The sequence below is a fragment of the Corylus avellana genome, chromosome ca4, assembly GCF_901000735.1.
Source record: "Corylus avellana chromosome ca4, CavTom2PMs-1.0".
In the NCBI taxonomy this organism is placed as follows: Eukaryota; Viridiplantae; Streptophyta; class Magnoliopsida; order Fagales; family Betulaceae; genus Corylus; species Corylus avellana.
The window spans coordinates 22,550,803-22,566,372 of record NC_081544.1 but is presented as its reverse complement, the minus strand read 5'-3'; the positions used below and the strand labels follow the sequence as shown (position 1 = coordinate 22,566,372).

Sequence of the window (15,570 nt, the reverse complement as noted above, 5' to 3'; positions counted from 1 at the left end):
TTAAGGTTTTTAGGCGTCTATAGTTCGTATTTTACTAGGTTTAGGAGTCTTGGGCTATAAATATATGCTTATAGCCTCTAGTTTATCAGTTTATGTTGGTTATTGATTTTTATTAATGAGAATTACTCAGAGTTGAGTTTATTACTCTCTTTTCCTTCAAAACCTAGAGAGTATCTAGTTTTGTCAAGAAGATTTCTTAGATCATTGATAGAATTAGGATGTAGAAGTATTTATCCACTACTTATTGATGTTTTTCATTGCAGTCCACTAAGTCACGCTGCATCAAAAGTCCAAGGCTTCACACTATTCCAAACAAGAACCAACCTTGTCATCCTTAAATTATAATTAGATCGTACTTAACCCTTTTTTATATTTGGAGTACAATTACACAAGCTACCCTTATTTTGCTTCAATGGAAATTAGGGACGCAACCCTAGGAAAAATTGCAAAGCTACCCTTTATTAAAATAATCACAGTCTTGCTCGAGCGAACGTCATGCAAGTGTCGTGCAACGTTTCTCTCCCACAATTAGTCACAATCTTGCTTGAGGTAGGGTTGAGCGAAATTCCTATCGCAATATTGTTCGAGCGAGAGTCAAGCAAGATCTGTACATGAGATTGATTTTTGTCATTCTGTTGACAACCAATTTTGATTGAGTAAACATTGAAATTGAAATGTTTTCGCAAAGAACAAAATTGTAGTTATTTGAATTAGCTTTCTAATGCTAGTAAGATTTCGTTAATCTGGCATTAGTATAGATCAAAATGTATTGTAGTTTTAATCTGACTAGTCTGCTTGGTTTTTTTATTATCAATTTGCTGGACTGCATGAAGTAACATGTATCTGGGCTACATATGTTGATTTAAGATATTTGAGGTGCTTCCATGGTGTTAAGGTTTTTAAATGCATTTTGAGAGTGTAAGATTAAACAAGTTGAGATCCTTGTCGGATTGTTAATGCCGAACCACGCAAATACTTGTCTCTTACTTGTTGTGTTCTTGTTATTCTTCATTTTGTACACATCCTATGTTTTAGTGTGATTCATGCATACCAACTAAAAAACCTTACATATTCATTTTCTATCTGTAGAAGGAAACATACTACCTAATAAATAAGATTGCATTATTTGGAGAAAGATACTATTTATTGTTTTTCCCTAAATAGAGAATACATGAAGGTAAAACATTTTATTCTTCCCAAATAAGTGTACTTTATTTTGCCAAAATAAACTGTGTTACCAATTAAGTTAGATAGTAACAAACAACAACACCAACATGTGCAAAAGACAGGCTAAAAACTATTATTCGCGAGCAACTACAACGAGTTGTTTTCCAACATTGTGACCACTGAAAAGTCCAACAAGGGCGGCCGGGCCACTCTCAAGGCCTTCAGTTATGTCTTCCACATACACTATCTTCTCTTCTTTGATGTAAGGCAGCACAGTGTCTAAGAACTTGGGATAGAGGTGATAGTAATCAAAAACTGCAATTCCTTGCATATAGACTCGCTTGTACACGAGATCCATCAAATTTTTCACACCTTCAGGCTCATCAAGATTGTACTGTGAGATCATTCCACATGCAGCAATGCGGCCATGAATTCTCATGTTTAGGAGCACTGCATCAAGTGTTTTACCTCCAACATTCTCAAAGTAAATGTCAATGCCTTCTGGGAAATACCTGTGGTCATTAGGAGCCAATAATGTGTGTTTCAAAGATCAAAACAATATTCATACTCTTATGGATGGGGCACTTATTAAGGATATTGAGATTTTTAATTCCTGGAACATGATAATTAATTAAAGATCCACGCAAATAGATTTTTTTATTTTTTTTTATTTTTTTATTTTGCTTGCTTATTACTTCAATACTCAAGATTTAGAGCAAATTATTTAATCAAAACTAACCTTTTCAAAGCTGCATCCAAGTCAGGCTCTTCCTTATAGTTGAAAGCTTCGTCAAAACCAAATTTATTCTTCAAAAGATCAACCTGGTTTTTAACAGAAGAAATATGAGTTTATTAATAGAAAAAGAAAAAAGAAATAAAACACAAAAATAAAAGATTTTAGTGAATGGTACATTTATCCCACTAGTCCCGCTCCAAAATTATAAAAGAAAAGAAGAGTTTTTTTTTTTTTTTTTTGGGTGGGGTGGGGAAAGAAGATACATCATTCTCTAAATTTTTAAGAGAATCAAGGACATGTGGCAGCCAAATTCAACAAAAGCAAAGCCATACAACATGCTAGGGGTGTAGATGCGGATGCGGATGCAGTTATTTGCAATATCCTCAGGCGCATTTGCAAGATACGGATATCACTTTTAGATCCGTATCCGCATGCATCATGTTTTTACTAACTACAAATGCGTAGTTATTGGGTTATTATCCGCTATCTGTATTTTAAGTAATATGCCTACTTGAATTTGTTGGGCCTTCATTGAATCTCTATTACGACCAATTCTAAAAATAATTTGATCTGGTTTTTAGAGTTTTGGACTTGTTCTAATTTTTTGAAGCCTTAATGTTTAATATATGTTTTGAAAATATGTTGAGCTCACATTACTTTTGCCTTTTTGCCCAAATGAATGAGTGCATTCTGAAGAAGAAAAAAATAAACCTAAAACAATGTACATATAACATATACCTAATAAAAAACGATATGTTTTGGTTAATTTATAAAATATAATATATATGAAAAAAAATATAAACTGTATTATATATAAAGAGTATGCGGATGCAGTGACCACATCTGCATACCCTAAAACCGTTATCCGCATCCATATATGCGGATAGTGGCTTTTGCTAACTGCATCCGCATGTACAGGAAGTTAATATCCGCCCGCATGTACATCTCTACACAACACACATGCGCGCACGCATATATATATATACCTTGAAATCTATTTTCTGTTAGAATTTTCTAGAAAATATTACAGCAATATTCAATGAAAATATCAACCTGCAGCCTAAGCTTGACCGTTGTCACATATTAGTTAAATAATACCTCTAGATGAAAGGCATCAAAGAAAGAAAGGGGTAGATAAGAGAAAAGTATGTATCCCAATAGAAAGGTACCTTCTCTTTACTTCCAGCACTTCCAACAACAAAACAACCCAACAATTTTGCAAACTGTCCAACAAGCTGACCAACTGCACCAGAAGCTGCTGAAATGAAGACATATTCTCCTTTCTTAGGAGAACAAACTTCATAGAAACCAGCATAGGCAGTCATACCAGGCATACCTACATATATATATAATCAAAATGTTAGATTTATATATATATGCACCAAATGAGCTTCTAAGCATTCGTACATCTCCTGTTTTAAGACAGCCGAACAAGCACAAAACAGAACCAGAAGCACTAAGCTTAATTACCAAGAATTCCAGTGTAGTAGGAGAGTGGCACGTCTGTGTGTTCAATTTTAAACAGAAAATCAGTTTCCGTAATGAGACTGTATTCTTCCCACCCGGTCATTCCCCAAACCAAGTCTCCTTTCTTGAAGTTTGGATGCGCAGAATCCAAAACTTTAGCCACTCCATGTCCAGTAATGGGCTGCCAAGTTCAAAAATCAAGCTCATAAATTGTGCCTTGACACAAACATCAACCAGAAACAAAATAAAACAAAAAAACTCGAGTTTCTAAATATTGCAGTTGTATATAATCATAGAACTTCAAAAGAAAATCAAAATAAGGGGTCAGAGAATCTATGCACTGACCGAACCGGGCTTGAAGGGGGCAATGTAGGAGGCCTTAATGGACGTGGCTGGCCTCATGAGGCCGCGCATGTAGGGATCGCACGACAAGTAGAGGTTTTTCACCAGAATAGCATTGGAACCTTGGGGGACCTTCAATTTAACGGTACCAGTGGTGACATACATGTCCGATTCCTTTGGAAAACCACTGACATAATCTCTCAATATCACCTGCTTGTTGCTCACTACTTTCTCTCCATCAACGCTCGCCATTGCTAAGCTAACAGTACTCTTTCTCTTTCTTTCTCTGTGTTTCGATGGGAAGGTGTGGGAGAAGAGGTGGGATTTTGTAGTAAACGGATCTCATTGCTTATGTCACTGCTTATGTTGGTTACGTGAAATTTGCGTCACATTATATGTCACTGAGGATATAATTGGGCCGTGCGTACGTGAGGGGTCGATCAGCGGTGACGATCCACTTGAAAAGTCCGTCATATAGCTATTATATATGTATCAGGCGGCGCCTACCCTAGCCAGTAATCTTCGTAGTTAACTTATTCTTCATGACTTGTTTTATGGCCTTTGGCAACTTGTTTCTCCACTTGTCTCACAAAATAAATCAATAAATAAATAAAACTTATTCTTCATGAGTAAATGGCCTTTGGCAATGGGCATGTATTGACGTTTTTGGTTTGGAGTTGAGTTTTGTTTTGTACTTGATTTTTTGTCTAAATAATAATAAAACTAATCAAAAGTGATTGATATAATATATAAAGTAAGAATGTTGGGGAGTATAAAAAAAAAAAAGGGTTAAAAATAAAATATTAAAGAATATAACTAACAAAATATATTAACAAATTAATAAAATTTAATTATTGTATAAATATGTAAGTTGCATGTTATTTTTGTCATGTCCAACGTTTATTTATTTATTTTTTATGGACAAATTTTCATATATTGAAATCATTACATAATTTTTTCATTACTAATAATCGTGAATATATTCATTTCAATATATATAATTAGGCAATCGTTCAATAATAAAAACAAGTGCGCCCATCACCTTTCGTTTTACTGCTTTTCTATGTCTAAGATAAACAGATTATGAGGAGACAAAAGAGAAAGGTCAAAAAAATTAACTTGAATGTGAATGCTGATTAATTTACTATATATTAGAGTGGTCACGAAAGAATTTTCAAATAATTAGACTTTAGCATACATATTAGAATATCATGTATATATTTCTCAAAAGAATATTAGAGTGGTCACTTTCGCCAGCCATGTGTTGCCACCAACGGATCTCCATTTGACTCCTACTTTCTGCCACCTCTCTAGGCCCCTCTCTTTTGTCGGAATTTTTTTTCTTTTCTTTTCGGGTGTCGAGCTTGACGCCTACATCCCGTGATATAGCATGGGCTTGTGCCGTTGGAAATTCCTTCCGCATTCCACGCCCCGCATAAGGATTGACAGGTTCACTCTCAACGATGGAATTTCCAACGGCATCAAATTCCTTCTGCATTCCGCCTGCAGGTAACACGGTCTTGGTTGACGACAAGGAACGCTCGGACTATCCATGTCGTCCAAGTGATCGGTAGGGACCTCGTGTTAGGTGCACGCACGCCCCTTCTTCTACACAGTTAGACCACCAAACCTCTCCTCCATGTGCTGCAAACGAATCGCCAGTTGCTTCTTATGTGTTGTCTCCCTGTGCATGTGCATTTCGTTCATGTCTGTCAGACAGTTGCTCCTCCCCCTCTGTACTTGAAACAAATGCGCTGCGCTACCCAGCGCGTAACCTTCTCTCCCCTACCCCTCTTCTGGTTATGCCATTACCAATCGCGGGTAACCCCCCGGCCGGCCGCCTCTGACCTAATAAGAATGATTATCCTTATGACCAAACAAAGACCAGCTTACTTCTCGAGCGATAGTTCCACGATCCCGACCAACAACTTGTTGGGAGTAGGGGCATCCAAGCTTGCCCAACCTAGTAAAGGGGCTTGGAGATAGAGGGTTTTCTAGGGGAGATATTCATGGAAAGTAACTTGAACTTTGATACTAACTGATGCAGCATGACTTAGTAGGCTGCAGCGAAGAACATCAATAAGCAGCGGATAAATACTTCTAGATCTTAATTCTATTAATGATCTAAGAAATCTTCTCTCTCTAGGTTTTGAAGGAAAAGAGAGGAATAAACTCAACTTTAAGTACTTCTTATTAATAAAAATCAATAATCAACATAAATTGATAAACTAGAGGCTATAAGCAAATATTTATAACCCAAGACTCATAAACCTAGTAAAATACGAACTATAGACACCTAAAAACCCTAATCCTAATTTAATAACAAAATAACGTTGTTTTAAGCAATAAAATATGAAAAAAAAAATAACAATACGTCCCGTGTGCGCTCGATCTTTCATTTGATCGCAAGATTGAGCTCAGTACAAGGGGAAATCAAGCGTGTGCGCTCAATCGCAGGATCAAGCGCAGTACCAGAAGTCTTCTGCGATCTGCATCAACTTTTTAAAGATTTTCCTGTTTTACTAAATGTTCGAAGTGGGATAAGTGAACATTGAACAATGAAAATTGATAGAATTCATTTATTTTTCAACCACCTTTTAACCATTCCAAAGTAAATAGATGAATCTACCATTGAATTTATATGGGTTCTACATGGATCCACAAATCTAATGGTGGATCTATTAAATTTGTAGGATAAGATGGGGAAGATGAAAAAAAATATTGACGTGAATTATTTCTCTTACTATTTAGATAATATTTAAATAAAGAAAAAAGATGTCTCATTTAAAATTGCCGCCTTAGGCCTCTAAATTTATTGAGCTGAGCCTAACTCACATACTATGATATTAACTAGTTAGTATATATATGTTCCCAAGGGATATCTTAATCGACTAGGAACCACTCCTCATAAAATAGAAGTCATTAGTTAGTTCGAATCCAGCTCCCCTATTTTTCTCCTCTTGTCCGGACATGTAAAAAAAACAAAAAACTAGTATGTATATATACAAACATATTAATATTAGTTTTTTTTTTTTTTCACATATATTGATTTTTTTTTTAAGATCGGACTTGAACATGTGTCGCTCATGAAGATTCTAGAGACACAAGAACACATCCCAATTGTTGGATTTATCTGGGCACATCCTAACCGTCCATTTCTTGTCATCTGCATTAAGTGCATTCAACTACCCCAACTTATTTCAAAGTTAATCAAACAGCAATGAATATAAGAGACCATACACATCTCACCATTTTGATCATTCAATCCTATTAACCCTAAACACCATTTGAGAGCCTTGCATTTCTCTCCAGTGCCGTTTCATTTTCTAGGTTACTTGTCATTTTAGTTCTCTTCTTGTCTGCTCTTTCTCTAACTCCTATTGACAAAACCTTGTCATAGATTCATAGTTCCGATGTCATTGTTTGCCTTCGTGCCAGTAGGTCTCTCTCTCAAACATTTTCTGGGATCTATTGCTACTTTTCTTTTTTGTCAATTTGATATATATAAGTTCGAGGTTTAAGTTTTGTTTTCCATGATGGATTTGAAATTCATTTGCGCTTGTGGCTTGTACTTAGTGACGGTTTTAGACATTTTCGCAGTGTCTTACTAATCTTTTCTATATTTTATTTTCCTTGCATAATTCATAATTTTCAGATTTTCCTTATTTTTTTGAGCTATTTCTTACATTTTGTGGGGGAATGGATATCGCTGTCCGCTAGCAATTTTTCATCTCCTTCAACCATTTTCTCACATTTTTCCAAATCAATTTTATGTTTTTAACTCTCTTTTGCTCTACTTTCTCTTTTATCCCCAAGCTTTCTCTTTGTTTGTTTGTTTGCATGTTTTTGTTTTTTGTTTTTTGTTTTTTTGTTTTTTTCTTTGTAGAAGGATAATACACTACCTCTAACTCGAGCTGAGCGAGTGGCTCGACTCGAAATTGCGTTTCTAGCAAGCTCAAGCTCAAGCCTGAGCTACTATATATATCTACCCAATGAGTTGACTTCGAACAAAGGTTTTTCAGCTCGGCTCAAGCTTGGCTCGTTTTTATGTCCTTTAAAATGAGTCGGTCCGAGATGCCAAAACTCGGCTTGGTCTTGTTTATAGCTAGCCTTAGTTGTAATGATTAATGTTGATAGAATAATAGAAATCATATGTCTCCGCTGCTTTGTATTTTCGTTTTAAGGAGTACGGACCTCTCTGTCTTATTCCTTATGAAATGGGACTGAGAGACGAACTGTGAAGTTAATTACCAGTTAATTAATTTTTCGGGGCGCTATAGTAATATCCAAAAACAAAACCATTTTTATAAAATATACTTGGTTTTTAAAATCAAGGGAGTGTTAAATTTTTGTAAGGATAAAAATTTGACTAGTCCTTTGTACTTATAAACCGAGTCATTTTTATGTCCCCATGGAGTAGTTTCAGTGGTGATGTGGTATTTTTGTGACAAAAAAATATTAATTATAAAATTACCACTCGCAATAGAATAAATCCCGTAGGATAGGGCTATATTAAGGGTGTTGAACCTCAAAGACTACAGGGGTTTTATTATCAAAATTTGAAAAATTAAAATTAACTTAATTAAAAAGATATTTGATTTGATTTTCTTTAAAACTAACGTGCATGAAAATAATAAAAAAGATATGAAATAAGAGAGAGAGAGTGTGTAGGGACGCAACCCTAGGAAAAATTGTGAAGCTACCCTTTATTAATATAATCACAGTCTTGCTCGAGCGAACGTCACGCAAGTGTTGTGCGTCGTTTCTCTCCCACAATTAGTCACAATCTTGCTTGAGGTAGGGTTGAGTGAAAATCCTATCGCAATCTTGTTCGAGCGAGAGTCAAGCAAGATCTGTACATGAGATCGATTTTTGTCATTACGTTGACAACCAATTTTGACTGAGTAAACATTGAAATTGAAATGTTTTCGCAAAGAACAAAATTGTAGTTATTTGAATTAGCTTTCTAATGCTGCTAAGATTTCCTTAATCTAGCATTAAGATAGACCAAAATGTATTGTAGTTTTAATCTGACTAGTCTGCTTGGTTTTTTTATTATCAATTTGCTAGATTGCATAAAGTAACATGTATCTGGGCTACATATGTTGATTTATGATATTTGAGGTGCTTCCATAGTGTTTAGGTTTTTAAATGCATTTTGAGAGTGTAAGATTACAAAAGTTGAGATCCTTGTCGGATTGTTAATGCCGAACCACGCAAATACGTGTCTCTTACTTGTTGTGTTTTTTATATTCTTTATTTTGTACACATCCTATTTACTTGTTTACACTTGGTTTTAGTGTGACTGATGCATACCAATTAAAAAACCTTACATATTCATTTTCAATGTGTAGAAGGAAACATACTACCTAATAAATAAGATTACATTATTTGGAGGAAAATACTCTTTATTGTTTTCACCTAAATAGAGAATACATGAAGGTAAACAATTTTATTCTTCCCAAATGAGTATACTTTATTTTGCCAAAATAAACCATGTTGCCAATCAAGCGACAGTAATAAACAACAACATGAACATGTGCAAACGACAAGCTAAAAACTATTCGCGAGCAACTACAACGAGCTGTTTTCCAACATTGCGACCACTGAAAAGTCCAACCAGAGCGGCCGGGCCACTCTCAAGGCCTTCAGCTATGTCTTCCACATACACTATCTTCCCATCTCTGATGCCAGGCAGCACAGTGTCCAGGAAGTTGGGATAGAGGTGATAGTAATCAGTAACGACAAATCCTTGCATATGGATTCGCTTGTAAACGAGATCCATCAAATTTTTCACACCTTCAGGCTCATCAAGATTGTACTGTGAGATCATTCCACATACAGAAATGCGGCCATGGGTTCTCATGTTTAGGAGCACTGCATCAAGTGTCTTACCCCCAACATTCTCAAAGTAAATGTCAATGCCTTCTGGGAAATACCTGTGGTCATTAGGAGCCAATAATGTGTGTTTCAAAGATCAAATCAATATTCCCACAAACTTTGATAATATATATATAAGAGTCAAGGAATGGCCCCATCCAGTACTTTGTTAATATTATTACTCAACCTCAAATCAAACAACTTATTCTATAAAGGAACTTGTAAATACTCAAGCTTTAGAGCAAATTTAATTAAAACTAACCTTTTCAAAGCTGCATCCAAGTCAAGCTCTTCCTTATAGTTGAAAGCATCGTCAAAACCAAATTTATTCTTCAAAAGATCAACCTAGTTTTTAACAGAAGAAATATGAGTTTATTTATAGAAAAAAAAAAAAAGAAGAAGCAAATAAAACACAAAACAAGAGTTTTTAGTGAATGGTACATTTATCCCACTAGCCCCGCTCCAAAATTATAAAAGAAAAAGAGAGATTTTTTTTTTTTTTTTTTTGGGTGGGGTGGGGAAAGAAGATACATCATTCTCTAAACTTTTAGAAAGAATCAAGGACACGTGGCAGCCAAATTCAATAAAAGCAAAACTATACAACATGCTAGGGGTGTAGATGTGGACGCGGATGTAGTTATTTGCAATATCTTCAGCTGCGTTTGCAAAGTACGAATATCACTTTTAGATATCCGTATCCCCATGCATCATGTTTTTACTAACTACATATGCGTATGTAGTTCTTGCGGTTTTTATCCGCTATCCGTATTTTAGGTAATAGGCCTATTTTAATCTCTTAGGCCTTCATTGAGTATCTATTACGACCTATTTTAAACGATTTTAAAAATAATTTGAGCTGGTTTTTAGAGTTTTAATTTGGACTTGTTATATGTTTTTTTAAGCCCTAATGTTCTTAAAATATGTTGAGTTCACATTAATTTTTCCTTTTTGCCCAAATGAATGAGTGCATTCTAAAGAAAGAAACCTAAAACAATGTAAACGTAACATATACCTAATAAAAAACCATATCGTTTTGGTTAATTTATTAAATATAATATATATTAAAAATATAAACTATATTATGTATAAAAAGTATGTGAATGCTATTATTAATTAACCACATTTCAATATCCTAAAACCACTATCCGCATCTAAATATGTGGATAGTGACTTTTGCTAACTGTATTCGAAAGTGAGGATAGCGGATGCGGGCATTTAATATCTGCTCGCATATATATATATATATATATATATATGACACAAGTATGAGAATTAGGAATTGCTAAAGTTCCTTGAAATCTATTTTCTGTTAGAATTTTCTAGAAAATTCTACAGCAATAGCCAATGAAAATATCAACCTGCAGCCTAAGCTTTAAATAATACCTCTAGATGAAAACTTTAACATTGTCACATATTATATTTTCCGTATATTCTAACAAAAGCCATCAAATAAAGGAGAAAAATGATAGGAGTCAATAAGTTCCTCATATTTGGCTCATATTCTATTACAATCAACCATTAGATTTGTGGGGTCTACCATTGACTTATGTGAGATATATATAAGTCTACAAATTCAATGGTTGATTATAAGTGAATATGCGCTAATTAAATATAGAGAATTTATTGACCCTTAGCATTTCTCAATAAAGAAAAGGTAGATAAGAGAAAAGTATATATCCCAATAGAAATGTACCTTCTCTTTACTTCCAGCACTTCCAACAACAAAACAACCCAACAATTTTGCGAATTGTCCAACAAGCTGACCAACAGCACCAGAAGCTGCTGAAATGAAGACATATTCTCCCTTCTTAGGAGAACAAACTTCATAGAAACCAGCATAGGCAGTCATACCAGGCATACCTACAGATAATCAATATATTAGATTTATATACCAAATGAGCTTCTAATTAAGCATTCCAACATATCTCCTGTTTTAAGCAGACAGCCAAACAAGGACAAAACAGAACCAGAAGAACTAAGGTTACCAAGAATTCCAGTGTAGTAGGAGAGAGGCACGTCTGTGTGTTCAATTTTAAACAGAAAATCAGTTTCCGCAATGAGACTATATTCTTCCCACCCGGTTACTCCCCGAACCAAGTCTCCTTTCTTGAAGTTTGGATGCGCAGAATCCAAAACTTTAGCCACTCCATATCCAGCAATGGGCTGCCAAGTTTCAAAATCAAGATCATAAATTGTGCCTTGACACAAACATCAACCAGAAAAATAAATAAATAAATAATCAAGTTTCTAAATATTGCAATTGTATATAATCATAGAACTTCAAAAGAAAATCAAAATAACGGGTCAGAGAATCCACTGACCGAACCGGGCTTAAAGGGGGCAAAGTAGGTGGCATCAAGGGACGTGGTTGGCCTCATGAGGTCAAGCATGTAGGGATCGCAGGATAAGTAGAGGTTTTTCACCAGAACAGCATTGGAACCTTCGGTGACCTTCAATTTAACGGTACCAGTAGTGACGTACATGTCCGATTCCTTTGGAAAACCACTGACATAATCCCTCAATGTCACCTGCTTGTTGCTCACTACTTTCTCTCCATCAACGCTCGCCATTGCTAAGCTAACAGTACTCTTTCTCTTTCTTTCTGTGTGTTTCGATGGGAAGGTGTGGGAGAAGACGTGGGATTTTGTAGTAAACGGATCTCATTGCTTATGTCACTGCTTAGGTTGGTTAAGTGAAATTTGCGTCACATTGTATGTCACTGAGGATATAATTGGGCCGTGAGGGGTCGATCAGCGGTGACGATCCACTTGAAAAGTCCGTCATATAGCTATTAAAACTTATTCTTCGTAGTTAACTTATTCTTCATGACTTGTTTTATGGCCTTTGGCAACTTGTTTCTCCACTTGTCTCACAAAATAAATCAATAAATAAATAAAACTTATTCTTCATGAGTAAATGGCCTTTGGCAATGCCGCAATGGGCATGTATTGACGTTTTTGGTTTGGAGTTGAGTTTTGTTTTGTACTTGATTTTTTGTCTAAATAATAATAAAACTAATCAAAAGTGATTGATATAATATAGAAAGTAAGAAAGTTGGGGAGTATAAAAAAAAAAGGGTTAAAAATAAAATATTAAAAAATATAACTAACAAAATATATTAACAAATTAATAAAATTTAATTATTGTATAAATATGTAAGTTGCGTGTTATTTTTGTCATGTCCAACGTTTATTTATTTATTTTTTATGGACAAATTTTCATATATTGAAATCATTACATAACTTTTTCATTACTAATAATCGTGAATATATTCATTTCAATATATATAATTAGGCAATCATTCAATAATGAAAACAAGTGCGCCCAAGTTCGAAAGGGCACTAAAATTGTAGTTCAAGTTTTCAAGCCCTTTTGGATGTTTGGTCTAAAAGCAACGCTTAACTAAACGAAGCGTTTTTATCAACAAAAGTTAAAACGCAACGTATCAAAAGATTACTGTCTTCCTTCTTTCACTCTTCGTAACTTATTTTAAACATAAATCTCTGCTACAGTGAAACAAGAAAATAAAATACAGATATGTCCGCGTGTAGTCTGAATCTCTTTCTTGTGGAAAAACTTTGCCGTTAATGAGTGGTCAAGCATATCATAACAAACTTAAGCTTAAGATAAAAAAAAAAAAAAACATAACTACACCATATTATACTAAATATGAGAAAAAAATAAAATAAAACTAAAAAAACTAATCAACTTTTTGGGGTAATTACCTTTTCCTCCATCAATTACAACGTATTGTCACTTTGTCCCATGAACTAACAACTCTACTGCCCAACCCTATCAAACTACCATTTTGTGCCCAAAACCCCTTTCCGTCAATCAAACGCGTTAACTCAGATGGTCAACCCGTCACGTGCGCTCCATATGCCATTTTGAAATTTTCTATCCCACATTTTTTTCCATTAACTACAACGCATTGTCACTTTGCTCCTATTAACTATAACGCATTGTCATTTTAAGATGGCATATGGGGCGCACATGACGGGTTGATCGTTTGAGTTAACACCTTTGACTGACCAAATTAGGGTTTTGAGCACAAAATGGTAGTTTGATAGGGTCGGGCAGTAGAGTTGTCAGTTCATGAGGGCAAAGTGACAATGCGTTATAATTTATGGCAGAAAAAGATAATTACCCATAATTTTTCTTTTTAAAAAAAAACAAATAAAAATTGAAGAGGTGGCTCGTTAGCCAACCCCTCCCCCCCTTGGGGTGGCAGGCAGCCCCCTAAAGGAAAATGGGGGTGGCTTGCCACTGCCCCCAGCTCATGGGGTGGCTCGCTGGCCACCCCCAGATCTAGCTGGGGTAGCTTTTAAAATCAAGGGAGTGTTAAATTTTTGTAAGGATAAAAATTTGACTAGTACTTTGTATTTATAAAACGAGTCATTTCTATGTCCCCATGGAGTACTTTCAGTGGCGGAACCAGAAAATTATTATTGTAGGCACCAAACTAAAATGATAAACATAATTTAAAAGGGCGAAACTATGAAAACACAATCATTAGTGTTAGTATTTTTGTTCAAGAGTCCACCGAAATCCATTCCCACACCACCAATTAATCTTCTTCACCAAGGATGAATCACCAACAGTAGAAGAAAGATCAAAACTCTATGGGAAAATATACTTCTTATTTATGAAATATTACAACAATGAAAAAACTTGGGTTGGACCACACTTGCAAAAAATAGGAGAAGGTTTTGTTGAGATATGATGGAATGAAAGGCTTAGAAACATGTCTAGGGTATATATAATGGTTAGGGAAAGGTTCTAGAGTATTCTCACACTTAATTAACAAGATAGGTGTGACTTTTCATGAGACCAAGGAAGAGCAACGAATTTAGATTAGAAATGATAATAATGTCTCATGGGAAGGTGTAAGGTTGTATTGAAAGATGAAGTGGGTTGAATGAGGGTAGTGATGGTTAGATGACCAAGATAGAAGATGGTAAGGTGGAAAGGCTAAACGAGGAGAGAAAGACATGTGTCATCCATCATGTGCAAATGAGTCCCCCCACATTTAAACTTACATAAATTTCTCACTACATCACTCAAAACAAAAAGAAGAAAATTAATAACTATGGATTATAGAAGATACACTTTAAAATTTAACAGTAGATTTAAAAATTGGAGGCTGAATGGTCACTCAGCAGCAACTAAAACTATTTGTTTTCCAACATTGCGCCCACTGAAAATTCCTACAAGAGCTGCAGGGCCACTTTCAAGGCCTTCAGTACGTCTTCCACATACACTATCTTCTTTTCTCTGATGTAAGGCAGCACAAGGTCTAAGAACTTGGGAAATAGGTGATTGTAATCATACACAGTAAATCCTTCTATCCAGACACGCTTGTATACAAGTGTCAACAAATTTCTTATGCCTTCGGGCTGATCAAGATTGTACTGTGATATCATTCCTAATACAGCAATGCGGCCGTGGAGTTTCATGTTGAGAAGCACTGCATCAAGTGTTTTGCCTCCAACGTTCTCGAAGTAGATGTCAATGCCTTCAGGGAAATACCTGACAGCATTTGGAACAACATCAATGTCTCTCAGTTCTTGAGATAATGTCTCCTAACTTTCATTGATGAATGCAGGGCAACCATCAATAGGAAAAGGGTTAAGCCATGGCAATATTCTGTCCCATTGATTTGTTTAAGATTACTTGTATGAAAGCATATTGTGTACTGACCTTTTTAGAGCTGCATCCAAGTCATGCTCTTCCTTATAATTGAAAGCCTCGTCGAATCCAAACTTGTTCTTTAGGAGATCAACCTTGTTAGTCACAAAGCAGGACATCAACTGATGTTTCATGTTAACAATGGACTTGCACAACCAGCGATATCTCAAAAGAAACAAAAAGAAAAAAGGGAGAAAAAAATGAATCCAGTAACCAGAAAAATGTCAGAGTTGTCTGTGGGGAAGTTTCTAAAATTATTGATCAGTGTTTATCGACATGCCTCAAGTTTC

General features: G+C 35.3%; 2 protein-coding genes and 1 pseudogene across 2 annotated transcripts; all 3 read right to left on the bottom strand.

Moving 5' to 3' along the window:
• Positions 1-1,298: 1,298 nt before the first annotated feature.
• LOC132178800 (2-alkenal reductase (NADP(+)-dependent)-like) lies at positions 1,299-3,964 on the bottom strand. Its single transcript, XM_059591353.1, has 5 exons — positions 3,716-3,964; positions 3,374-3,551; positions 3,073-3,239; positions 1,907-1,989; positions 1,299-1,679 (listed from the first exon to the last, which is right to left on the bottom strand). Exons 1-5 carry the CDS (start codon positions 3,962-3,964, stop codon positions 1,301-1,303), a joined length of 1,056 nt encoding a protein of 351 aa, XP_059447336.1. The 3' UTR covers positions 1,299-1,300.
• A 5,210-nt stretch (positions 3,965-9,174) lies between these two features.
• LOC132178792 (2-alkenal reductase (NADP(+)-dependent)-like) lies at positions 9,175-12,173 on the bottom strand. The gene is made up of 5 exons (XM_059591346.1): positions 11,914-12,173; positions 11,578-11,755; positions 11,286-11,452; positions 9,855-9,937; positions 9,175-9,651 (listed from the first exon to the last, which is right to left on the bottom strand). Exons 1-5 carry the CDS (start codon positions 12,160-12,162, stop codon positions 9,273-9,275), a joined length of 1,056 nt encoding a protein of 351 aa, XP_059447329.1. The 5' UTR covers positions 12,163-12,173; the 3' UTR covers positions 9,175-9,272.
• Positions 12,174-14,743: 2,570 nt separating this feature from the next.
• LOC132177350 (2-alkenal reductase (NADP(+)-dependent)-like) overlaps positions 14,744-15,570 on the bottom strand; it is a 29,672-nt pseudogene continuing 28,845 nt past the window's right edge.

Bases quoted from the DNA above. Each gene is read 5' to 3' on its own strand.
- LOC132178800 (XM_059591353.1), bottom strand. From the start codon at position 3,964: ATGGCGAGCGTTGATGGAGAGAAAGTAGTGAGCAACAAGCAGGTGATA. The intron at 3,552-3,715 runs GTCAGTGCATAG...TGAACTTGGCAG, and splicing joins CCCCCTTCAAGCCCGGTTCG to CCCATTACTGGACATGGAGT. The intron at 1,680-1,906 runs GTTAGTTTTGAT...TAATGACCACAG, and splicing joins TTGGATGCAGCTTTGAAAAG to GTATTTCCCAGAAGGCATTG.
- LOC132178792 (XM_059591346.1), bottom strand. From the start codon at position 12,162: ATGGCGAGCGTTGATGGAGAGAAAGTAGTGAGCAACAAGCAGGTGACA. The intron at 11,453-11,577 runs GTAACCTTAGTT...GATTATCTGTAG, and splicing joins CTACTACACTGGAATTCTTG to GTATGCCTGGTATGACTGCC. The intron at 9,938-11,285 runs GTACATTTCTAT...GTTAAAAACTAG, and splicing joins GTGCTGGAAGTAAAGAGAAG to GTTGATCTTTTGAAGAATAA.